Source organism: Lampetra planeri, chromosome 4, assembly GCF_965212315.1.
Source record: "Lampetra planeri chromosome 4, kcLamPlan1.2.h2, whole genome shotgun sequence".
Lineage (NCBI taxonomy): Eukaryota > Metazoa > Chordata > Hyperoartia > Petromyzontiformes > Petromyzontidae > Lampetra > Lampetra planeri.
The window spans coordinates 22,284,961-22,307,995 of record NC_136110.1 but is presented as its reverse complement, the minus strand read 5'-3'; the positions used below and the strand labels follow the sequence as shown (position 1 = coordinate 22,307,995).

At 51.5% G+C, this 23,035-nt stretch overlaps 1 protein-coding gene across 1 annotated transcript in view; it reads right to left on the bottom strand.

Annotated features, from left to right (window-relative positions):
• Positions 1 to 258: 258 nt before the first annotated feature.
• Positions 259 to 23,035, bottom strand: part of LOC144717844 (uncharacterized) — a 45,646-nt gene continuing 22,869 nt past the window's right edge. The window contains exons 3-7 of the mRNA XM_078593544.1: positions 14,258 to 14,361; positions 11,047 to 11,813; positions 9,432 to 9,569; positions 7,350 to 7,481; positions 259 to 3,761 (exon numbers count right to left, since the gene is read on the bottom strand). Coding sequence (XP_078449670.1) covers positions 3,607 to 3,761; positions 7,350 to 7,481; positions 9,432 to 9,569; positions 11,047 to 11,813; positions 14,258 to 14,361 — 1,296 coding nt within the window. The 3' untranslated portion in view covers positions 259 to 3,606. The remainder of the gene's footprint in view (positions 3,762 to 7,349; positions 7,482 to 9,431; positions 9,570 to 11,046; positions 11,814 to 14,257; positions 14,362 to 23,035) is intronic.

Sequence of the window (23,035 nt, the reverse complement as noted above, 5' to 3'; positions counted from 1 at the left end):
ACTCATTTCTTTGGGATTGTTTTTTGTGTTTCGTTTGTTGCCACCTTTCCCTCCCCCGCACCTCCGATGAGTGCGGTTGGCTCCGTGCGGTGCGAAAGAAGTTCAACGTGCCGTGCATACACTCGGCTCAGTAAGGCTTTGCTGGAATCATTTGTTGTGTAACCGCCACCTCCCGTGTGTGTGTTTGTGTATACATCAACACCATGTATTTTGTTGTTGTTGTTTTTCTTTCGACAAAGCAACCATAGATATCGGCGCTGAGCAAAGAGAGGAAATCGACGCCTCGCTCTCGTTTATTTTCAACTCACGGTAAAAAAAAATCAACAACTAACGGCACGTTTAACAGGCGTCTACAAATATGTACACGGACACACACGCGCGCGTCATAAAATAAACATTCGACGACTAAATTGTGTTGTTGTTAAACTTTTACTATCGTTAGTATTACTTACAATTCATATTAATTGGATGATGAGGTCAAGCTACGGCGGTTGTAACCTTTCAGATTATGTACACTGATTGTGCTCTGCTTATGTAGGACTGACATACACACGCCTTGATACAACAGGTGGCGCCAATGGGAAGAGATCGGTCTATACAAATGCTCTTAACGCCAAAGCTCTCTATATCCTATGTGCAAAACGTATCCTTGCCTCTCTCTACACATATACACAGGATGTAACGAAATTATATAACACAGGGAGTGGTTTATATACAAAGCCTATAGCCGGTAAGCATTTTTTGTGAGCGCTCCAATGCGATTGGGTTGGAACAATGAATGATAACTTAACCAAAATAGTGTTTAGCCCTCGTAAGATATGTGGGAAGATCAGAACGTTTTGAGAATTGCCTATCGAGATGCCATACCCAAAGAAACACGACACCCTGTCACCCTACTTGTCTGCCCACAACTGTCGGGCCATGTTCTATGTTAGCGAGCACCTATTAAGGCGAGCATGGCGCCCATGTTCAAAGGTGGTGTGACCATCACCTCGCCACGTTGTGAATATCGAAATGACATTGCAACAGGTTCCTCGCAGGCTGAGTCAACCTAGGGGAGGCCCGGACCAAGGTAAAATAAACCAAACGCCACTTGGTATGCTGGATCGTCGCCAGGAATTGAATTCGGGTTGCCAGGGATTGTAGCGCAGTCCACAAACCACGAACGCATGGCCACCCTCGAATGTACACCGGCACACAAACGTGTGCTCATATTTTGATGCACATGCACACACACGTACTCTTTGGTTCTTTCGGTAAAGTCACGTAGTTGGAAATAAAATGAAATAAAGCACGACGTTTCGATTGCAACACAAGCAATCTTCATCAGGTGTGACCACAGCAAGACAATTGGTTGTCACACCTGATGAATCGAAACGTGATTTATTTTATTTTATTTCTACCTACGTGGCTTTACCGAAATAACCAAAGAGTTTAGACTCCTGCAGTGACGAAAGCTTCAAGTCAAGATACACACACGTCTTTGTTACGTGTTAATGTATTCAACATAATTACGATCTATCACTAGGCGTGTAACAGGTCACTTCCCTAAGCAAAGTGACTGTAAATGATGCGGGATCACGATGCAATTCAACGATGTGATATACTGTTTTCTTACTTTTACTGCCTCCTTTGTAACGTTTCTCCATTTGTTACCCAATTTTAACGGCGCTTGGTCGGGCCCATAGACTCAAGTGTGACATTGGCATACGATTTGCATTCATTGTAAATGTTCAGGTCTCGCGAGCACAGAGTTGACGAATTAATGCGAGCATGACAATCCATAACGACCCACGAATCACTGCAGTGTCACGCTTATTCGGCACGAATGGACTCATACCTGGGCGTGATTTATGCGGAACCCTTACACAAGAACATCCGATATGATTTGTTTAATGTCTATTGAGCTTACCCTCGTGTTACTGGAATCACATCACGAGGCGACCATTCTCGTTTAGAACCCTCATAGTGTTGAGAAGGGCCTCGACACAGAGGCCTGCTAGCAACGGGCGTCCGCGGCACGGCAAGCCGACATTGCAGCGTTTCGCAGGTGGATGATGCCAAATCAAGTGAAAGCACGGATGTGCTTTCATCTGGTCCAACACCACGTGAGACTAGGCTCTAAGAAAAGCTGTCTCGGGTGTGGACCAATCAATTTCAACGACAGTGTATATCATTATCAGAGTTGTGTTATTTGTTTGCATTCCGACCGCAGGTATTGTGGTCAATGCAAACATGACTCCTTGTAAAAAAGGTGTCAGTTTTGTTTCCAGATAAACGGGTAAAAAACCAATGATCAGCACGGATGTAGCTCAGTCTTGCCCATTCTCCTCTTGACACTTCCCATTGCCTCACCCCGCCTCATGTCCTTCCGACAGGTGCGTTAAGGGCGATTATTGCGCTGCAGCGGTTTGGTCAACAGGTAATTTGCATATCTTGAAAAGAGGGGCGTTCTTTTGAGAGGATACATGCGCCAAAGTAAATACGTATATATATTTTGTCATTTTGTACACAGTGTATTTGTACCAGTCTACATGCACGTAGACACACTCTCCCACACTCCCGGTAACATCTCTTGCGGACCTCTCTACACCGCCATCGCACAACCGCTATCCACGAAAGATTCTAGGGGGTTTCTCGAACGCTCCGTCTCGCTATGTACATACGTGTTTTACAAACGTAGCTCTCAGAGCTGGGGTTAGACTACATTTGAGATTGTTTTAAAACCAAAAAATATATTCACACTCAAGAAAAGAGTCCCACGGCGCAGCTGAGGCCATAGACTCGAATTCGACAAAACAAGTTCAACCTGGGCTGGCAAACCCGGAATGCGAACCCAGGTTAATTCCCCCAGGGCGTGCACTCTCTCACCCGTTCGGGCTCACGCGTCTCCTCCCATGGTGGTTTAGAGCACGCAACTCACACTCCTGGTTGGAGATGAACTCGGTCCGATGCGACCGACCAAGGTGAGTGAACGAAGTGCGTCTTTTTGAGCCGTCGAAAAGTGGTTGTCGTAAAGGTCCACCGAGTGCCTGCCATAGGAGGGTGGAATTTCCACAACTGCCGCAGTGTTGTGAAGGGGAGATAATACGGATGTAGCGATACACCCTTTCCACAATGAAATTGATTGTTCCGATTCAGGATCACGACGCGATTCGAGTTCACAGTGTAAATGTGAAGGTGCGTGAATCTATTTCGTCTGTCGCGGAATAGACTGGACATGTGAAAAATAGCTTCATAGCTCATCGGATTCCTCCAGGATAAATAAAGATTCTGATCCTGATGGACACAATGAACGTGTATGATGAATTGGAAAACAATCGCTTATTACCCCACGCTATTTGATGCCAGTATTGTGAGTGTAAAGATCGTTATATCCGCTGCTAATTTAATCAGCAAACCACTTCGACTTTTTTTGCATTTTACTCTCATTGTGGAGTCAGATGCTCGTCCCGTGCTCTGACAGCTGGACTGGTGGAGGCAGCTGGAGGAGCCGATAGGTGGATGGGTCAGTGGGCGAGCGAACGCGAGCGAGACGCCCTGTTGTGTGGGGTTCACGATTCACCAGGGTTGGTTGAGCACGGATTGATGGGAGTGGTGGGGGAGTCACACTGGCTGAGTGAAGAGTCGCGTCGCAAGCGCCGTGTTCGCTGCTGCTCCGTGCCGCCCGCCGGTTGCCGACGCGGAGGCGTTGGTGTCGGCCACCGCCCCCTCCAGCCAGCTCGCCCCCTCCAGCTTCTCGCACGACGTCACACCGTCAGCTGAGGGCAAAGCAACAGCGGCACGACATGAGCATCTCTACCACGGCAACGTTGGACGTGAGCATTGCTACCACGGCAACGTTGGTCGTGAGCATCGCTACCATGGCAACGTTGGTCGTGAGCATCGCTACCACGGCAATGTTGGGCATGAGCATCGCTACCACGGCAACGTTGGTCGTGAGCATCGCTACCACGGCAACGTTGGTCGTGAGCATCGCTACCACGGCAACGTTGGACGTGAGCATCGCTACCACGGCAACGTTGGTCGTGAGCATCGCTACCACGGCAACGTTGGGCATGAGCATCGCTACCATGGCAACGTTGGTCGTGAGCATCGCTACCACGGCAACGTTGGGCACGTTGCACAGGGCAGCGGCGCGGTAGTGACACTGGGTTCGATGACCGACTTGAGCACCTTTCTACGTGGAGTATGTGTGTGTGTGTCCCCCCCATTCTGTAGAGTGCGATTGTGAGTTAGAGAGTGAGTGAGTGGAGTTTGTATGTTAGCCACCTGTTCTGCATGGAGTTTCCTCCATGGTAACTGGTATTGGCCAAACGTCCCCCAAAAATTGCCTGCAAACGACTCAATCGGGATTACGAATTGCCACATCGCCTCCCCTCCCTACTGTGAAATGGCAGGACAACTCAGAACAAAAACATCTTGGGTGTAAACAAGCACAATAATGATTGTTATCGTAAAATAAGTAACATTAATACCAAAAAATCATCTCCCCAGCATGACGAAATAAAACAAAAACGTAACGGTGCTTGGGCAAGCGGCAGAGCGATGAGATGAGCTCCTGTGCAGGTGCTCGGTGACTCGCTACGACGTCGCAGAACCGTGAGCGGTGGCGGCTTGCGAAGGCTTTCATCCCGCAGTCGACTGAACACGGCTGACGACGGTGATGACATCACCGCGAGCGCGGCGTGGGTCAGCGATGACCGTACGGGGCTACGGTCGCGAGTACGCGATTGGCGCGCGGAGCGTCACGTTTAAATCCGTCTCCGCTCCCCTCCGCTTCGTGCAAACCTCGGCAAGGTACCCCCCCCTCCCTCCCTCCGCCCCCCCCCCCCCGCTGTCTCACAAACCCCATCCCTCACCACCTCCCCTCCCGCCGTGTGATAATTCCAAAACGCCAACCCGAGCAGGTTTGGCGTCGGGCGGCACGCCGCTGCTACTTTCGCAGAGTTGGTTTAGCACCAATTACGTTTCTCATTTTCACCCGCGGGCAGGAGCACAAACACAGCGTTAGCACTCACGCGCGCGCACACTCCCACACACCTATGTAGACTCGCGTGAAGACGACAGTTTGCACCGGGGTTGGGTGTCACGACAGCCACTTTGAGCAATGCCTGTTCGGGTCGGCGCTGCGCACTGCGTGGCGGTGGACACTGACGCTACGGGTGCACTCCCACGTGCCCAGGGGGTCGGCAAACCGAGACAACAAGAAGGGGCGTTTTTGTTTCTTCGAATTCGGTAGGAAACAAACAAAACAAAAGCTCCTCGATATTTCAAGAGCCGCCAGAGACGGGGGACCTTAATAACTAACGTCACGAAGCAGTCCTTAAAGAGCCGAATGCGGCTCGGGACCCTTCCCCGATTACTTTTCTAACGCGACCACCACGGTTTGCCCCATGAGCTTCACTCGTTGATTCCTCAACCCGCGGTGACGCTCGACCGGACGCTGACCTGTTTCGTCCCGTCCTGCACACTCAACCACCCACACACGCAAAGATCACCCCCTATAGCCTTGGACTGACTTGTTTTAGGGCAAGTGATGTTAGGGAACACTCATGAAGGCCGGCACGGCACACGAGGGGGTGGGTGGCCAGAAACACGCCCGGCCGCCTTTGTCTTCCCTTCCTTATGGCGATGTTTAGACACCTCGCCAAGTACTCATTTGAAGCTGAGTCGACCTAGGGGAGGCCCAAGACCGGTTCAGATAATCGGGTTCGTAGCACAGTCCACTAACCGCTGCACTACTGCTCAACTAGTCACACCCACTCACTCCTACATACACACAGTCACTCTCCCACTCACCCACACACTCACTCACCCACACACTCACCCACTCACTCACTCACCCACACACTCACCCACTCACTCACCCACTCACTCACCCACACACTCACTCACCCACTCAACCACTCACTCACCCACTCACCCACTCACTCTACTGCAGGTCAATACACTTCTCTACGGCTTCTTCCCTTGCACTGATCCACTTAAAAATTCCGCCCATCACCTAAGTCCTTACAACGTTGCTCAAATGTATTAACCCTTGTCCATTACACCTTCGATAGTGCTGCACGTTGCTGGCCGTTTGGCGTTTCGTGCCTCTGGGCCGATGACTCAGCAACTGCGTTCGTGTAAACAAAATAAAGTCGACTCAACATTAAATAGTGATCATCAACTCGGCCTTCAATGAGCAACGAGCGGAGCAGCGGACTTCAGCACTGGGGAGACAAACAGAGTGGCGCTGGCCACCCACCCCCTCGATCACCTTGCCGGCCTTAATAGGTGCTCGCTAACTGAACACTTGCCAGTAGCGTAACTCGCATGGGGAGTGGTGGTGTAGCGGTTAGCGCTGTGCTGCCTTACGAACTCGGCGACCCGGGTTCGATTCCCGCTCACGTCCAACACCGGTGACGGGTATCTGATCCGGTCCCGGGCCTCCCCTAGGTCGACTCAGCCTCAAATGAGTACCTGGTGCGATGTGTAAACATCGCCACTGGGGAGACAAAGGCGGCCGGCCGTGGTGCTAGCCACTCAACCTCTCGTTCACCTTGCCAGCCTTAATAGGTGCTCGCTAACAGCACTTACCCCTACAGTCTGTGAAAGCTATACGGGGGATCTTTGTCTTTGTCTTTTGCCAGTAGCGTAACTAGCATGGGGACAGGGGGTACCTAGGCCCCCCTCCTGGTGACCAAAGCTCCGAGTTTGCCCCCCCCGCCCCACGATCACCACCTTGGGAGACAAATCAAACACTGGGGCCTCGGTGTTTGATTTGACCGAGCTGACGATGCCGTGACTACGCCGCTGGTGCCTGCGTGCGACGACGGCTCGGCTTTCAAAACGTCACCGGAAAGTCCCAACCCCCCCCCCCACCACCACCGCCGCCGCACCCCCCATCCCACCGTGGCGCATTCCTCGGTTCCTCGGGAGCCGTGCACCCGCTGCTGGGGACCGGCAGCGTCCTCCCCTCACCAGGAGTGCGCGAGCTTTCGTGCCGCTTCGCTCGGCTCTCGACGCGTGCAGGGAGACTCTGGGGGCGTCTGTCGTGCGGCGGGGTGGAGGGGTGGGGTACGGTGCCTCGCTTTCCCAGCCACGCCGGATGGAGGCCGCGACGCGAGTGGCTTAAAAGCAAGGAGGGCCGTCGCTGATTCCTTGAGCCCAACGATTTGCTTGGTTTGACGATCGTCGTCAAACCGCTGCCCGGTGAAGGCCTCCCCACGACTGGCCGATTGACCGTACTTCACCGAGCAGGTCAATGTGTGTGTGTGTGTGTGGGGTGAGGTGGCAGCAGGGGAATCGAACTCAGGCGGGCCGGGCTCACTGCGCTAACCGGCGTCGCCACAGCGGCTCACCCGCGCCGTGTCCGTGCGTCGTGACGTCCGCGCGGCGAGCCGTGGTCGCCCCGTGCGTGTTGATCGCCAGCATCCGGTCCACCTGGCCCGAGAGGCCGAGGCTCTGGACCGTGCCGTGCAGGAGGGCGGCGTCTGCGGCACAACAGCAATGTCAGCAACAGCAGCAGTGTCAGTAGAAGCAGCAGTGTTAGTAGCAGCAGCAATGTCAGCAACAGTAGCAGCAGTGTTAGTAGCAGCAGCAGCAGTGTCAGCAGCAGCAGCAGTGTCAGCAGCAGCAGCAGTGTCAGCAGCAGCAGTGTCAGCAGCAGCAGTGTCAGCAGCAGCAGTGTCAGCAGCAGCAGGAGTGTCAGCAGCAGCAGCAGTGTCAGCAGCAGTAGCAGCAGCAGTCAGTAGCAGCAGTGTTAGTAGCTGCAGTGTCAGCAGCAGTAGTAGCAGTGTCAGTAGAAGCAGCAGTGTCAGCAACAGTAGCAGCAGTGTCAGTAGCAGCAGCAGTGTCGGCAGCAGTAGCAGCAGTGTCAGCAGCAGTAGCAGCAGCAGAACAGCAGTGTCAGGAACAGAACAGCAGTGTCAGCAGTAACAGCAGTGTCAGCAGCAGCAGTAGGAACAGCAGAAACAATAGCAGCAATAATGCAAAAAATTATATTTTCAAGTTTTAATGCACCGTGAGACAATATCCGCTCACTCTCGTAGAGAATGACCCAGAGGCACGAGGAACCACAGACACGCGGGAAGGCAGCAGCTGCTGGATAAGCCGGCACCAATATTTTCCCAAGCTCTGCGATCCTCTATATATGTTAAAGTGTTCTTGGCCAAAAGGTGTGAATATAAAAAAAAAAGTGGTGACAACCCAGCTCACCATATCCCTCCATGAAATTCCCGAGCATCGTCGACTACATCTGCCTGCTAACCAGCGGTAGACACCTCTGAAGTGTAACCACTGCTGGATTAAGCTCGGTCTGCCGTCGGGATTTGTTTGACCACACGTCACCGCACCGCCGGTCCGTGTGGGCGAGGGTAGCGAGCTCGGACGTCGCTTGCCGCTGACGTCCGGTTAGTCATGCCCAGTTCTGCTCGCTCTCCACTTCGTCGTGCCTGGCGGCGTCCGGGATGAAGCGAATAAACATCAATCGGCCTACGTCAGACGGCTGAGCCACTCGGCGTCAAGAACCGACGAGGCCAGTGGCGGCCGCCGCTGCTGTACAATGAGCTGCTCAGTTCGGTTCCTGGAGAAGCTCCCAGCACGTGGGGTGAAACGTCGGACATGCGCGGAATGGCTCAAAAACAACAGCCACAACCGCTAAGACGGCCTCTTCATTGCCCATGAGATCTGTTTGCCTCGCAGATGATGTCTCATGTCTGATGATGTCTCACATCTGATGGTTTGTGTCCGCTCATTGTCTCTGTGGCGTTAGCTCTGTGTTGTTGTCTCTGTGTTGCTGTCTCTGTGTTGTTGTCTCTGTGTTGTTGTCTCTGTGTTGTTGTCTCTGTGTTGTTGTCTCTGTGTTGTTGTCTCTGTGTTGCTGTCTCTGTGGTGATGTCTCTATATTGTTGTCTCTGTGGTGATGTCTCTGTGGTGATGTCTCTATGGTGTGGTCTCTGTGTTGCTGACTCTGTGTCGCTGTCTCTGTGTCGTTGTCTCTGTGGCGTTGTCTCTGTGGCGTTGTCTCTGTGTCGTCGTCTCTGTGTTGTTGTCTCTGTGTTGCTGTCTCTGTGGTGATGTCTCTGTGGTAATGTCTCTATGGTGTCGTCTCTGTGTTGCTGTCTCTGTGTCGCTGTCTCTGTGTCGTTGTCTCTGTGGCGTTGTCTCTGTGGCGTTGTCTCTGTGTCGTCGTCTCTGTGTTGTTGTCTCTGTGTTGTTGTCTCTGTGTTGCTGTCTCTGTGGTGATGTCTCTGTGGTGATGTCTCTATGTCTCTGTCTCTGTGTCGTTGTCTCTGCGTCGTTGTCTCTGCGGCGTTGTCTCTGCGTCGTTGTCTCTGCGTCGTTGTCTCTGCGTCGTTGTCTCTGCGTCGTTGTCTCTGCGTCGTTGTCTCTGCGTCGTTGTCCAGTGTCCCCTCGCTGTCTCTCTGTGTGGCCATGCTCACCAGCCATCTGCAGGGCGGGTGTCTGCGCGAGTCGGCACAGTCCGGTGAGCCGGGCCTGCAGCTCCCTCTGGACGGCCCCTACCACCTCGCCGAGCAGCCCGGCCCTCGCCACGCCTCGCCAGAACCGCAGCACGTGGTCTAGGGGCAGCGGCACGTGGGGGGACGCCTCCGTTAGGCAACGCACGCCATCGGCAGGCCTAGGCCTCGGCAAGGTAAGGTTAAAGTTAAAAGGTTAAAACAACGAGCCTATTTTTACCCTACCTTTTACCTTACCACAATACAATCACTCTACCCTACCTTTTACCCTTTAGTAGGTAAGGTAAACGGGTACAGGTAAAAAGCAACGAGCCTACCTTTTACCCTACCCTTTACCTTACCCCTTGGCATGTCGACATCTTTACCCTTTACCTTTACCCTTTTACCCGGTAAAAAGGGTAAATTACCTTGCCGAGACCTAGTTAGGCCTTTCAAAATGTTCAGGCGCAGCGCCGAGACTGCTTGCTCATGCCACGGCTGGGCGGAAGACGTGTGGTCAGTGTGGAAGAGTAGGCCAAATATCCCCCACAGTGGCTCTTCATAGCTCCCTCTGTCGCTAGATATTAGAATTATTATTAAGCGTCTTCGGGACTTTCTCTTCTGCCATTTCAATTCAATTGGGTGTGTATTTGTTACACAGAAAATACCATTTAGCTAGCAACCCAGCTAGTTTGGTGACAATAGGCCTGCAGCCACGAACAACAACAACAATGAAAATTGCTTTTTTACCCTTTTATCTGGCAACAAAACTGACACCTTCTTTACAAGGAGTCATGTTTGCATTGACCACAATAACTGCGGTCGGAATGCAAACAAAAAACACAACTGTGATAATGTATGCACTGTCCTTGAAATTGATTGGTCCACACACGAGACAGCTTTTCTTAGAGAATAGTCTCACATGGTGTTGGACCAGATGACGCCAAAAGGCGCACGAAAAAGGTGTCAGTTTTGTTGCCAGATAAAAGGGTAAAACAACAACAATTTTAAATGAACCGTGTAAGTCTTCTGTATTCATTACTACCACCTCTTCAGTGTCGCTATCCATTGACTTTCGAACTTTCAATTCAATGTTTATACGTTACATGGAAAATCCCGTTTAGCCAGTTACCCAGTTAGTTTCGGTGGCAACGGCCCGCAGCTGCTAACAACTGTTGGAGTGGAGAGGAGCACAGTCAACAGCCAGCCAGGACGCTCGAGATATAGATGATTGTAACATTTTAAAACAATACAAATATTCAAAGAGGTCAAAAGCACACCGACGTCAACACCACCAACAATCTCTATCCCTCTTTCTCCGCTCTCGTAAAAGCGCCCCCCCCCTCGTCTGGACACAAACACGAGACATGTAACGTCTCCCATGTTTGCACAAAGAGTCTCGAGACGTAGCCATATTTAGATGCCAGAATTGCATCACGCTGGCACAGCACATGGGCCGTTGCGATACCACGAGATGCAGCACAGCAGCGACTGGCCGTGCTATCTTTTCACCCGGCAAACGCCTCGACCAGGCCGCAAGCAAAAGTCGACGCAGTAGCAGGCGACGATGAACGCTCGACAAACCGTGCGGTGCCACTACCTGGCAAGTCGCTGTCCTGCTCGGATTCGGGGGAGCAGCTCTGTTCGGCCCGGTCCGCTCTGGCGGCCATCGTGAGCTTCTGTGCCCGGTCCTCCTCGGCGTGCATCCCTGCCGCTTGCCCGTTCATCATCGCGGCCGCGGCCGTCGCCGAACCCACGCCGAAGCGTCCCCTTTTGTTGCCGCCGCCACCCACCAAGGCCTCCCCGCTCCGCTTGACGGCCTCCCTCGCCCTCAGCGAGCCGTCGTGCCCCGGCCGCCCGGCCGCCCGGCCCGCTCCCTCACCCATCGCGTTCGCTCGCCTGCTCTCCTCCGACCACTCGCGCTTCACGGCGTCGCTCAGGCTGCCGTGCCCGTTGCTGTACGCCAGCCGCTGCGCCGCCCCCGCCTGCTGCTGCTCCTGATGCTGCTGCTGCAGCTGCTGCAGCTGCTGCAGCTGCTGTTGCTGCTGCTGCTGTTGCTGCTTGTGGCCGCCGACGTTGAGGGCCGTCGCGTCCTCGCCCGCTTTGCTCGCGCGCTGCTTGATGACACCCCTGCGCTGGTGCTGCCCGCAGCCGCTCATGACGTAGCGGCGGTCGCCCTTCAAGAAGTTGCCCGGCCAGCCAGAGGGCCGCCCGCCGCCGGGCCACAGGGACGCGGCGGCGGCAGCGGTGGCGGCGCCCCCCCCGGGGCCGCCCAGGCCGCGGGGCTCGTGCTTGGTGCTGCGGCAGCTGGAGGAGCAGGCGGTGTCGTGCTGGTAGAAGTCCAGCCGCCCGGCGTCCATCACCTTCCTGAGGGACGAGTGGGGTGCATGAGGGGGGCCAGCGGCCGGCAACCAGGCGTGAGCGAGCAAAAGCGCAAAACTATTATAAAGATTAAACAAAAACTATGTTTAGTTTACCAGGCAAGGCCCGTTGAGCGGTATCGCTCTTTTTTGAGAAGCGACCCGGCCACCACAAATGGTAGGTCAACTACTCTGAGCGCATCGCGTTGATTTTCTAAATGTGGAGGGGAAAACCGGAGGACACGGGGAGAACACGCAAACTCCAAGTATTCAGCCAATAGGGTCAGGATCGAACCCACGACCTCCTGTATGCCAGGCGAGCAGCTTGAGCATGTCACCCGGATTATCGATAAAAATAGGGGGTGAATCAAATGTCGGCTCAAATTACCGTTGTGTTCATGTAACGAGCTAATGAGCAAAACATATTTTTTAAAAATTACATCTAATGCTTTAATATAGTGTCGTTTATGAAAATTGCATCTCACAATCGCTGAGTACACAGAGCAAGCTGGAATGCTGCCGGGCAGAGAGCCGGTGACAATAATTTATCTGCAGCCAATTAGGGAGTGTCTATTATACATGTGAGAGCAAACCAGAGCACCTGCATAAAACGTACACATGCGAGGGGGCAACACTCTATCCCATACAGACAGGTGATATGAGTCCACGTCGCATTCTCCCGGTGAGTAAGGGCAGGGAATCTCCTCGACTCCCACCACAGGGAGGTAGTTTTGCAACGTCTGTGTGATCCACCACCCCTCGCTGTGTCTACACCGCTCGATTACAGGCCACATGCATAGCCACCGCCCCCTGGCTAATCAAATCTTTCTGATCGCTATCTTGTTCCGAACTATCGTCTCTCACCTCATCTATCTTTTGTCTACATCTAAGTCATCTCGCTACGTCTATATCTCTTGTCTAAATCCCTTCTTGAAGAGGAGTTGAACCCACGATGTTAAAATGCAGGTGCCGTAACCAGTCCCACCTTGCGAGGTTCTTGGTGTTTGTTTCTGGTGGCAGAGTGCGCTGTGGGTTTCAGAACCAGATTCAGAATAGATATTTATATACTGGAGGGATCCGATGAGCGACACATTTATTTTTCACAGATGTCCAGCAGGTTTGGCTGGCATGGTGGCGCGTGCCTGTGATCCATCACTGTGGAGACAAGGGCTGGACGACCACCGATTCTTGCCAACCTCCATAATCGGCTGGGCCATGGTGTCGAGTCATGGCGTCAAGTCACACAATCCAGTTGACTTCTACGCCCACAAAATGTAATAAGAGTTTGTTTTTGGGATTATATCGCGTAAATATATAAATGTGTCGCTAAACCCGCCACCGCCCGACACGGCCAATTATTAAGGTTTGTCGCGCAAACAGAACGTGCCGCAACATTTACAATTCGAGTACCGCGGCGTTTCGCCGGTAGCTACAGCCGGCCTCACCAGGCGGCAGCCAAAGTTGTGGAGACATTGCCCCGTCCTGTTTCGGTCTCATGGGTAATATTAATCGCAATAAACCTACGTGTTAAATTGCCTGCGGTACACCTGTCAAATCCCTGCGCGTGAGAAACAATGAGTTGCCACGTTTTGCATGAAGGTGGATGAATGAGTCTAAATGTTACATTTAAGTGAATGCAGAAAAAAACTAAAAAATGGACAAATAAGAGGAAAAAAATGTGAGCGAGTTGAGATGGGTCCTGGCATCGCATCACCGTGAGAGACGGTGAAGTCGCGGGGCGACCTTCATCCAGCAGTGGATAGACCATGGCCAACGATAATGATGATGACAATGTTAACATTACATTTAGACCACGGGAGCAAACAAGTCTGTACAAAACATACAGAGAAGCCAAGAATGAATGGAAATGGGACGGTAACTAAAAAGAGAATTCGAATCGCAACCCTGAATTACGACAATTCGTAGGATCGTTTGCTGGGAGTTGGCGTGACTGATTTCTGAGCTGAGTGTCTTCATTCAATCCATTTATTCAGTGTTGAGCCAGGCTGGCCAGGATTGGGCAAAGGCGCTTCACCAATTTTCACCCAGGAGGGCACGGACTTATTTCTTAACGCATCGCTAAAAGAGCAAACAAATACCTATGAGTGTGTCCTAATAGTTACGAACGCACGAGTGAAAAAAATTAACAAATAGAGAGAAAGGTCAGGTAGGTAAAAATAAATAAAAGTAAAATAATAATAAATGAAAATAAATCAATTTAATTGATTTATTGTGATTTAATTGATTTACTTTAATTTATTATTATTTTACTTTTATTATTTTTTACCTACGTGACTTTACCGAAATAAACCTAAGTGTATGAATCCTTGCAGTCACGAAAGCTTCAAATCTAGAAATAGAGAGCAGTTGGACACGAGCAGGAAAAAAATTGACCGACAAAAAAAACCCGCAGCAAAACAACAACAAAAGCAAAGAGCGCGGCTCGCCGACCTGAGCATGACCCCTCCGAGGCGGATGGCCCTTTTCCAGTCCTTGAGGCTCGCGCGCCCGGCCAGACACACGAACTCCTTGGGGGTGATGAGCTCCTCCTTAACCTGCGCAGACAAAACACGGTTGGAGTGTGGGGGGTTGGGGGGTGGGGGGGGTCTGCGTCCTGAACCCGCGTCGTGAACCCGCGTCGCTCTCCAAAAAGAGGGACGCCACCGAAGACGCAAGACGGCGCGACGCCTCCTTGATGTCACCCCCCCCCCCACCACCACCGTGCGCGAGCCGTGACGTCGTAGCGATACGCCAACGCTCCCTCGCCCCCCGCACAGATTGGCAAAAGCCGTCACAATTTTGGGAAGGTTGGGAATGTTGGGAAAGGGGTCGGGGGGGTGCCGATTCGATATCAGAATCTGATCTTTTTTTTTACCACAACAACAAACGCTACGCCCCATACAACACGCTGAAAGAGATCCTGGTGATGGGACCCGCGCGAAAAGAAATGGGGGGGGGGGGTGGTAGATGGGGTAGTAGATGAGGTAGTAGATGAGGTAGTAGATGGGGTAGCAGTTGGGTGTAGTTGGGTGTAGTTGGGTGTAGTTGGGGTGGTAGATGGGGTAGTAGATGGGGTAGTAGATGAGGTAGTAGATGGGGTAGCAGTTGGGGTGTAGTTGGGGTAGTAGATGGGGTAGTAGATGAGGTAGTAGATGGGGTGGTAGTTGGGGTGGTAGTTGGGGTGGTAGATGGGGTGGTAGATGAGGTAGTAGATGGGGTAGCAGTTGGGGTGTAGTTGGGGTAGTAGATGGGGTAGTAGATGAGGTAGTAGATGGGGTGGTAGTTGGGGTGGTAGATGGGGTGTAGATGGGGTGTAGATGGGTAGCAGTTGGGGTGGTAGATGGGGTAGTAGATGGGGTAGAGATGGGGTGGTAGTTGGGGTGGTAGTTGGGGTGGTAGTTGGGGTGTAGATGGGGTGTAGATGGGGTGTAGATGGGGTGTAGATGGGGTGTAGATGGGGTGTAGATGGGGTGTAGATGGGGTGTAGATGGGGTGTAGATGGGGTGTAGGGCCCCATGCTACCCTGGCCTTGTGGGGGACCTCGCGTTGTTTGGTATCGTTTTTGAACGGCCCCCACCCCATTCGCATCGTTCCTGGCTTGTTGAGACTCGTCCGTTCAGGTCAGGCTTGTCTACCGTTTTGGGCGAGCGTGTAACGTCAGCGTGTGATTTGCATATCAATCTGCATCCATCACCTTTCCTGCACTGTCGTATTTTTTGCATTGTTTGTGGTTGTAACTTTCTGAACCCCCCCCCCTACCAGACATCTGTGAAACAGATCTTCATAGCTGATCGAATTCGTCCAGTACACATAAATATTATGATTGTGTTTAAGCAGTTGTGAACCTCCACGAATCGATGCATTAGAATCCAGTTTCGATCGATTAAACGGTGCTTCTCGCTAACCCCACGACCAGGCCGTGTGTCCCGGGCTCTTGTCTTGACGTAAGTTTGAATCTTCGTCACGTTCTCACGTACAGCCTTGAGAAGGCCCCCCCCCCCCGTGTCTTTGGGTCACGGGGTTTGTCTGACCATACATCACCACACTGGTCAGTGTATTTAGTGAAGGGGATCCCCAGGATCGCTTCTGATTTTTTATTGACCAGGTATGGCCCACTGAGCTATGTAGCTCTTTTTCAGAAGCCACCTGGCCACAAATAACGGCTCGAAGTGGCTTATCATGTGGACATTGAAAGCAGCCAAATAATCTAAACGCATAATTCTAAATGTGGAGGGGAAAACCGGAGGACCCAGAGAAAAATCAACCCGACCACGGGGAGAACACGCAAACTCCAAATATAGCGCAGGCTTCAGAGTCGGGATCGAACCCACGACCTCCTGTATAACAGGCGAGGGAGTTAAGATCTCGCCACCATGGCGCCCTACTTGCAACCAATGTTTGTCATAGCTGAGAATCAAATTCAGCTAGTCAGGTTCATAGCACAGCATGTGCGAACAAGTGCCACCATCGCCCCGCCCCCCCCCCCAAAGCTTCATGAATACTTTCGAAAAACGAAAAAGCATTAAAAGTTATGGTTAGGTGTTCCATTGGAGCTTTCTTATGATGTCACTGTGGTGTCACTCCATACAATGCAATACCCACATATACACTATCTAAAACACAAATTAATTGGCGAAACACATCTTATTATATTGAGGACTGCAGACCTTTGGCGGGGGGGGGGGAAGGAATTTGGTCGCAGCTCACTGCCTAGCGACTACATTTACCGCTTGTTCGTGGTTCCTCCTCGCGCCTGAGAGTAATTCTCTCTCTCTCTCCCCAACAGCGAGCGAACGGCGTGCGGTGCCAGTGGTGGCGGTGCGTTACAAAAGACGAGTTGCTACAAAAAGTCCCCCAAACTGACAATGACGGAGGGGGGCGCGCGCCTTTAAATCTTATTTTTCTTACCTATATTTTAGTGACTTGCTTCGCTTTCCTATACCTTGCACTCCTGTTGGTGTGTTGTATTTTTGTATTTTGTATTTGTTTGTTGTTGTAACTTGCTGACCCACACCTGCTGGACATCTGTGAAAAAAGAGCTTCATGGCTCATATAATTCTTCCATCCTAAATAAAGACGATGATTTTGATTTTAAAAAAATCATCAATATTATTTCCACACGTTTATTCATGTTTATCTTTGCAGTGATTGTTCCTGATTTTATAAACTCATGCTGGACACCCCATGATACAGCATCTTAGGCACACATCCAGAGAATCGGAGCTGCTAACGCCTATGAGATGGTGGTCATCATCGTCAGTGCGCCATCCGTTGTGATACATCTCCGCGCCGTGGCACGGCAGGCCTCAGTAGCCACAGAAGCCATCGAAGGAGGGCAATTGCATACGAGCACTGTTCGGTGCAGTACAACGTCGCGCGTCCGAGTCGTTGGGGACTGCGGTACAGGGCGGAGATGTGAAAAGGTCAGACGCGTGTGAACGTCTCGCAGAAAACGACGGCTGCACACGTACTGCTCTGTACAGCTCTGGGCGAAGCCGGTTGATTGGGGATGGCCGGATTTGCGATGGTCAGATGTGCGATGTTGTACTTTGTTCATCTCTGATGTGGTAAATTTTTGTTGGTGTTTGTACCTTTTGTTATTCTAACATTTCTTGACTCGTTTATTCATGTTTATTTTCCGAGGGTTTAATTGAATGAATAATTGCCATGCATAGAATGTAGCCCTGAATGTAATTATGCATATGATTGTCGCGCGGCATTGTGAGATGCAATGAGCATGAATGACTCTCTATAAAACGTAAATGATTCATTTTATTATCCTTTTAGCTTTCTGTCTTTGCACGCATCGGAAGATTGGAGATGTTTGTGTTTCAGGTGTCATCTTCCTGCGTGCCACAAACACTGAAATATCAAACCCTCCGCGGCACGCGGCAGATGGCACCTCCACTCCGCATCGTGCCTCTGAAATATCCGCCCTGGCATTTGATCAGACGGTGTTGTAAATCCGCTGGAAGAAATAAAAACGACGGCACTGCACAACATTATTTTCACGATTGTTTGCGCCAGACGCTGAACATTCGGCAAAACGAACGTTCGTGTAATGATCGTGAGAGCGCGGCAGTTCTAAGTTGGCCGTCAGCGATGTGTGCGTGGTTTTGCTGTTCTAAACACAGTCGCTGAGCATAAGGCCTAAAGGTCCACAACACCGAGTGGCCAGCAGCAAACAGCAACTTTCAAGGCTGTAATAGATAAAGAGCGTGGTATGTGCTTCTTGAAAAGAGCAAGGTTAGTGTTGTTAGAAGAGGTTCGGGAAAAGAGAGGATGGGAGAGGGAATTTAAAAGTGGAGCAGTACGAGGGAAGAAGCAGAAAGAGAGGCGTTGTGACCTGCAGTGTGGTGAGTGGTTGAGTAGGTGGGTGAGTGGGGGAGTGAATTAGTGAGTGGATGAGTGGGTAAGTGAGTGTGTTGTTGTGACCTGCAGTGTGGTGAGTGGGTGAGTGGGTTAGTAAGTGGATGAGTGGGTGAGTGGGTGCGTGAGTGGGGGAGTGGATTAATGAGTGGATGAGTGAGTGTGCTGTTGTGACCTGCAGTGTGGTAGCCGAGTGAGTGGGTGAGTGAGTGGTTGAGTGAGTTAGTGGGGGAGTGGGTGAGTGAGTGGTTGAGTGAGTGAGTGGGTAAGTGAGTGGTTGAGTGAGTGAGTGGGTGAGTGGTTGAGTGAGTGAGTGGGTGAGTGTGTTGTTGTGACCTGCAGTGTGGTAGCTGAGTGAGTGAGTGGGTGAGTGAGTGGTTGAGTGAGTTAGTGGGGGAGTGGGTGAGTGAGTGAGTGGGTGAGTGAGTGAGTGGTTGAGTGAGTGGGTGGGTGGTTGAGTGAGTGAGTGCGTATGTTGTTGTGATCTGCAGTGTGGTAGCCGAGTGAGTGAGTGGGTGAGTGAGTGGTTGAGTGAGCGTGTTGTTGTGATCGGCAGTGCGGTGGTTGAACACAGGACATGCATCGAACCGTGCGTGTAGGAAACAATTATTTTCAGCTCGTAGATATGTTGCATGGTCTGCAATGGGTTCATGTGACACCAGCCACCACTATATTCACCACAATAGAGAAAAGAATAATGAATTGTGGAGTCAAATTGCCAACCTCAAAACCGTAAAAAATTCTTGACATCGTGGGGAGCGTGAATCGACCCAAGAACAATTCAGCTTTAATGGAACCCAATTAGTTAATAACCGAGAAATGTTTTCCTATTAATTAACTTAAAACAGTGACTATGAATGTCACAACGTGCCTATGAAGTTGGTCAAACTCTACAGTTTAACACGATAATATTGGCTCCTTGCTGCGCAGCGGTGGCACGGTAATTGGCGCACTACTCTGCATAATTCGGCGACCTGAGTTAAATTCGTGGCCACGGCTAATCCTTCACCAACCTGCACTGATCAGCGGGGGTGAAGCACAGTCAGTCAAACTGCCGTCATGACCGGCATGGCGTGAACAGGCCTTCATCCACCAGTGGATTGACAAAGGGCTGTACATTAAATGTTGGGCCTTGAAGTTCAAAGGTTGAATTACGTGTCATTGTCCTATATCTTTATTACGATCAACCTGGTACCAATGGAACTGCAATTGTAAATATTTGTTCATTTATGTAGGAGCAGTGGTTTTGATACCGCCAATCTATTAAACTATAAACTATTTTTATTTTACCAGGTAAGGCCCACTGAGCTATATAGCTCGTTTTCAGAAGTGCCCTGGCCACAAATGATAGCTCAACGAAGTGGCTTATCATGTGAAAATTTATAGCAGCCAAATACGAATGTTTCTAAATTTAGAGGGAATAATCGGTGGACCCGGAGAAAAATCCACGCAACCACAGGGAGAGAGAAAACATGCAAACTCCTAATACGCAGGCATCAGGGTTGGGATCGAACCCACGTCCTCCAACATACCAGGCGAGATAGTTAACATCTCACAGCCATGGAACCCAATCATAGCCAAAGGTCCCCTGTTTAGCCTTAAACACTCTTGTCATTGCTGTTAGAGAGTGCCTATTAAAGACGGCATGCCAGAGTGTGTATCCAGCATACCAGGCGAGATAGTTAACATCTCGCAACCATGGAACCCAATCATAGCCAAAGGTCCCCTATTTAGCCTTAAACACTCTTGTCATTGCTGTTGGAGAGTGCCTATTAAAGCCGGCATGCCAAAGTGTGTACCATGAGCAAGCCTGGCCGACTCTGTCTCACCAGCACTGACGTTTTACAAACTGCGCCAGGTTTCGTGCTCAATCGGGAGGCTGGAGTCAACCGTTGGCCCAGGGAGGGGTCCAGAAAGCGCTCGTCCACTCACGTCCACGGCGGAGACTCGGAACGCACACCGCCACCGACTCAACGTGGCCGTTCCGCAGCATCGAGGAGTGGGGGGCCCAAGCTGAAGGAATCTGAGCCCCCCCCCCAACCCTGCTGAAGGCTCAGCCCCCCTTTGAAACTGTGACCGTACGGTGAGTCCTCGCTTATTGTGCGGCGTTCACACTATAACGCGGTTCCTCCATTGGGGAATGCTTTTCGGACAATGCAGAATGCGCGCTGCCGTTACAACGCGTAACGTGCCCGTTTATACAACGCGGTTTCTGAGCGGTCGTTGAGGGAGTACAGTACGTGGGATGATACAGAAACTCGGCAGCATACACTCGGTTATCTGTCACGCCGCCTTGACGTGTGTGCGTCGTTCATCGTTTCTCGCCAAACTTCGTCGGTACGTTATTATTTATGGGTACTTCTTTTTCACTCAACGCATTTGTCGCTCAACGTGGCGCTTTTTAGGAACGCATCTACTACCACCGCGTTCAACGGGGATTTCCTGTGCATCGAAACCAGGGATGGTGCGGTCCGTTTTGAACCGACGTGCCCTCTGCTGAGTCTACGTAAAAAGTCACGCGGCACGGCTGGTCCGCGGGTGCGATGCTATCAGAATTCACGATCATAACATAATAACGGACGCTTCCACAACAACACAGGCTGCAAAACCCGCCTAGCATTGTGCGTGGCTCACTCACCAGACACCACACCTCCCGTGCCCCCCCCCCAACCCCGCCATGCCTCCCCTCCCTCCCCCTCCGGGGTTCAGCTCCCCGTTCTTCCCAGCCACAACCGCAGCATCATGGCCGGAAACACGGCCTCGGCTTCCTTCCCCTGCGCCTTTGTTGTGAGCACAGAGGCGGCCCTCTGCACAGACTGAGGGCGGCGGTGGGTGAGCAAGCAGAGAGTCCTATACCAAAGTTGTCGTCGTGAACTGTCCCCCGCCTGACTCGATTGTCACGTTTGACGAAGATGTTATCATCATTGTCATTTATTTCGCACCTCCAACGAGCACGGTTGGTTACGTACGGTGCGGAATAAGTTCAACGTACGTACGTACATACATAAGTGCAAATGCATTGATCATAAGTGGACATTCTGTGCCGATCCTGACGGGGTGGGGGGGCAGAAGGCTGCAAAGCTCTGGGCAGTCGGAGTGAAAAGTCGTCATCCGTTGATGTTGGATTCAGTCGTGGAAATTCTCATGAAATCCTGAAAATTCTTGGTCAGATATATTGGCACGGACAATAATGATAATGGTAATGTATTTGTAAATGTGACAATCCTAACAGGTGGTGGATGGTTTAACGGCAAGAAATGTGGCATAAAAATTAACACGTGGCCTAGATCAAAAAATAAATATGGATTACCGTGATTATCGTTGTTGGTTTCATATTCATGAAACACTTTATTACCTTGAAAGATATATTTCTGAAAGAACGATAATTATATTTTACAATGACATTTCGAGTAACAAAAAAGCGACAGCTACTGTATTACCCTTAAAATGTGTGTGCTTGCTTTGTAAAGTGTTTTCCCGGATACAATCGAGGGCACCGCGGTTTTATGGCATCGTAATTTTCTGACGGTGCACGCGCTACAAGCGGTACAGATTGTAAAGTGGCGATGACTCGTTATGTCGGGGTTACGCTGAGTGAACTGCAGTCAAAAGACTTGTCAGAAATTCACATCGAAGCACGACAATAAAATTGCGGAACGTGATGAAACAGTTACCGAAAACTAACGTCGCGCTGATGATGATCGTCATGATCGCGATGAGAGTGAAAAGTCTCGTGCCGCACCGTACAGTGACACATTGCACAGCGGCAGCCGGGTGCTCACCCAAGGAGAGCTAAAAGACTGAGCCTCAAGACTCTTTTTCAGGAGGAGAGTCCTGCCTGGGGATACTTGGCCACCTTACCCCCCATCCCGTCCCTACCCCGCCCCCAAAGCGATTAAACAAATTACCATTATTTTTTAGGGATGCGCTGTGATTCAAGAATCGAATATTTTCGAAAATGTAGCAGCCATGGGCGGTAATCGAACGAGCCCATGGCATACAGCAGACTCCCGTACTCCACGACCTGCTACAGTGGTACGTTTCTCGTGATTAAGATCGCGGTGACCACCTTCCATAGAGCGTGCAGCGGCCTCAATGAACCCACCATCCGATATTGGGTTAATTGAGGCCATGTCGGTGAGAGGAGTTGTCTGATCGTACTTCACCACTCTGGGCAGTGTGGCTTGGTGAAGAGGGCACGGGGGGGGGGGGGTTAGGAGGCAGGAATGGGGCCAGATAGCACGCCCCGGCTGACGTTAGCAAAAACTGCAAATCAACTGAAACTCCCGCAGCCCCTGTTGGAATACACCTCAAACACGACACACCGATGTCAGCCCTGCCTCTCGATGGCCGCAACTCCTGGTCGGCTGCAAACGTCACCGATGGCAATCCGGCGATAACTGACCCCCCCCCCCCCCCCGGGGCGTTGAAGTCCCCCAGGGTTCCAACCTTCCAAGGAAAACTTGGGACAACCCCTCGACCGCTCGAGGACAGGGCCCGGGAAGAAGACGCAGCCACTCGCTCCTCCACAAGTGGAGCGTGAGAGGGAGCGGCCCCTCATTGTGACTGTGACCGCCCCCCCCCCCGCCCCCCGACCCAAGTCGGACGATCGCCCACACGTAACCACCGAGAGAGGGATCCATTCCCGGTGGCGTCGCGACCCCACTCACTCTGCTCTCAACCAGAAGCCGTTGAATGCATCGCTAACCTCGACATCAAACTACAAGCTGCTTCCCCGAGAAGAAGTAGAAGGGGATTCTGAGGTCACTGGGTTCATTGTGCTGTGCGCTAACCCTTCCCACACCATTGGCGACATTGCATTGTGGCAGATTCATGGTGATTCGCCCAAAGTAATATCAT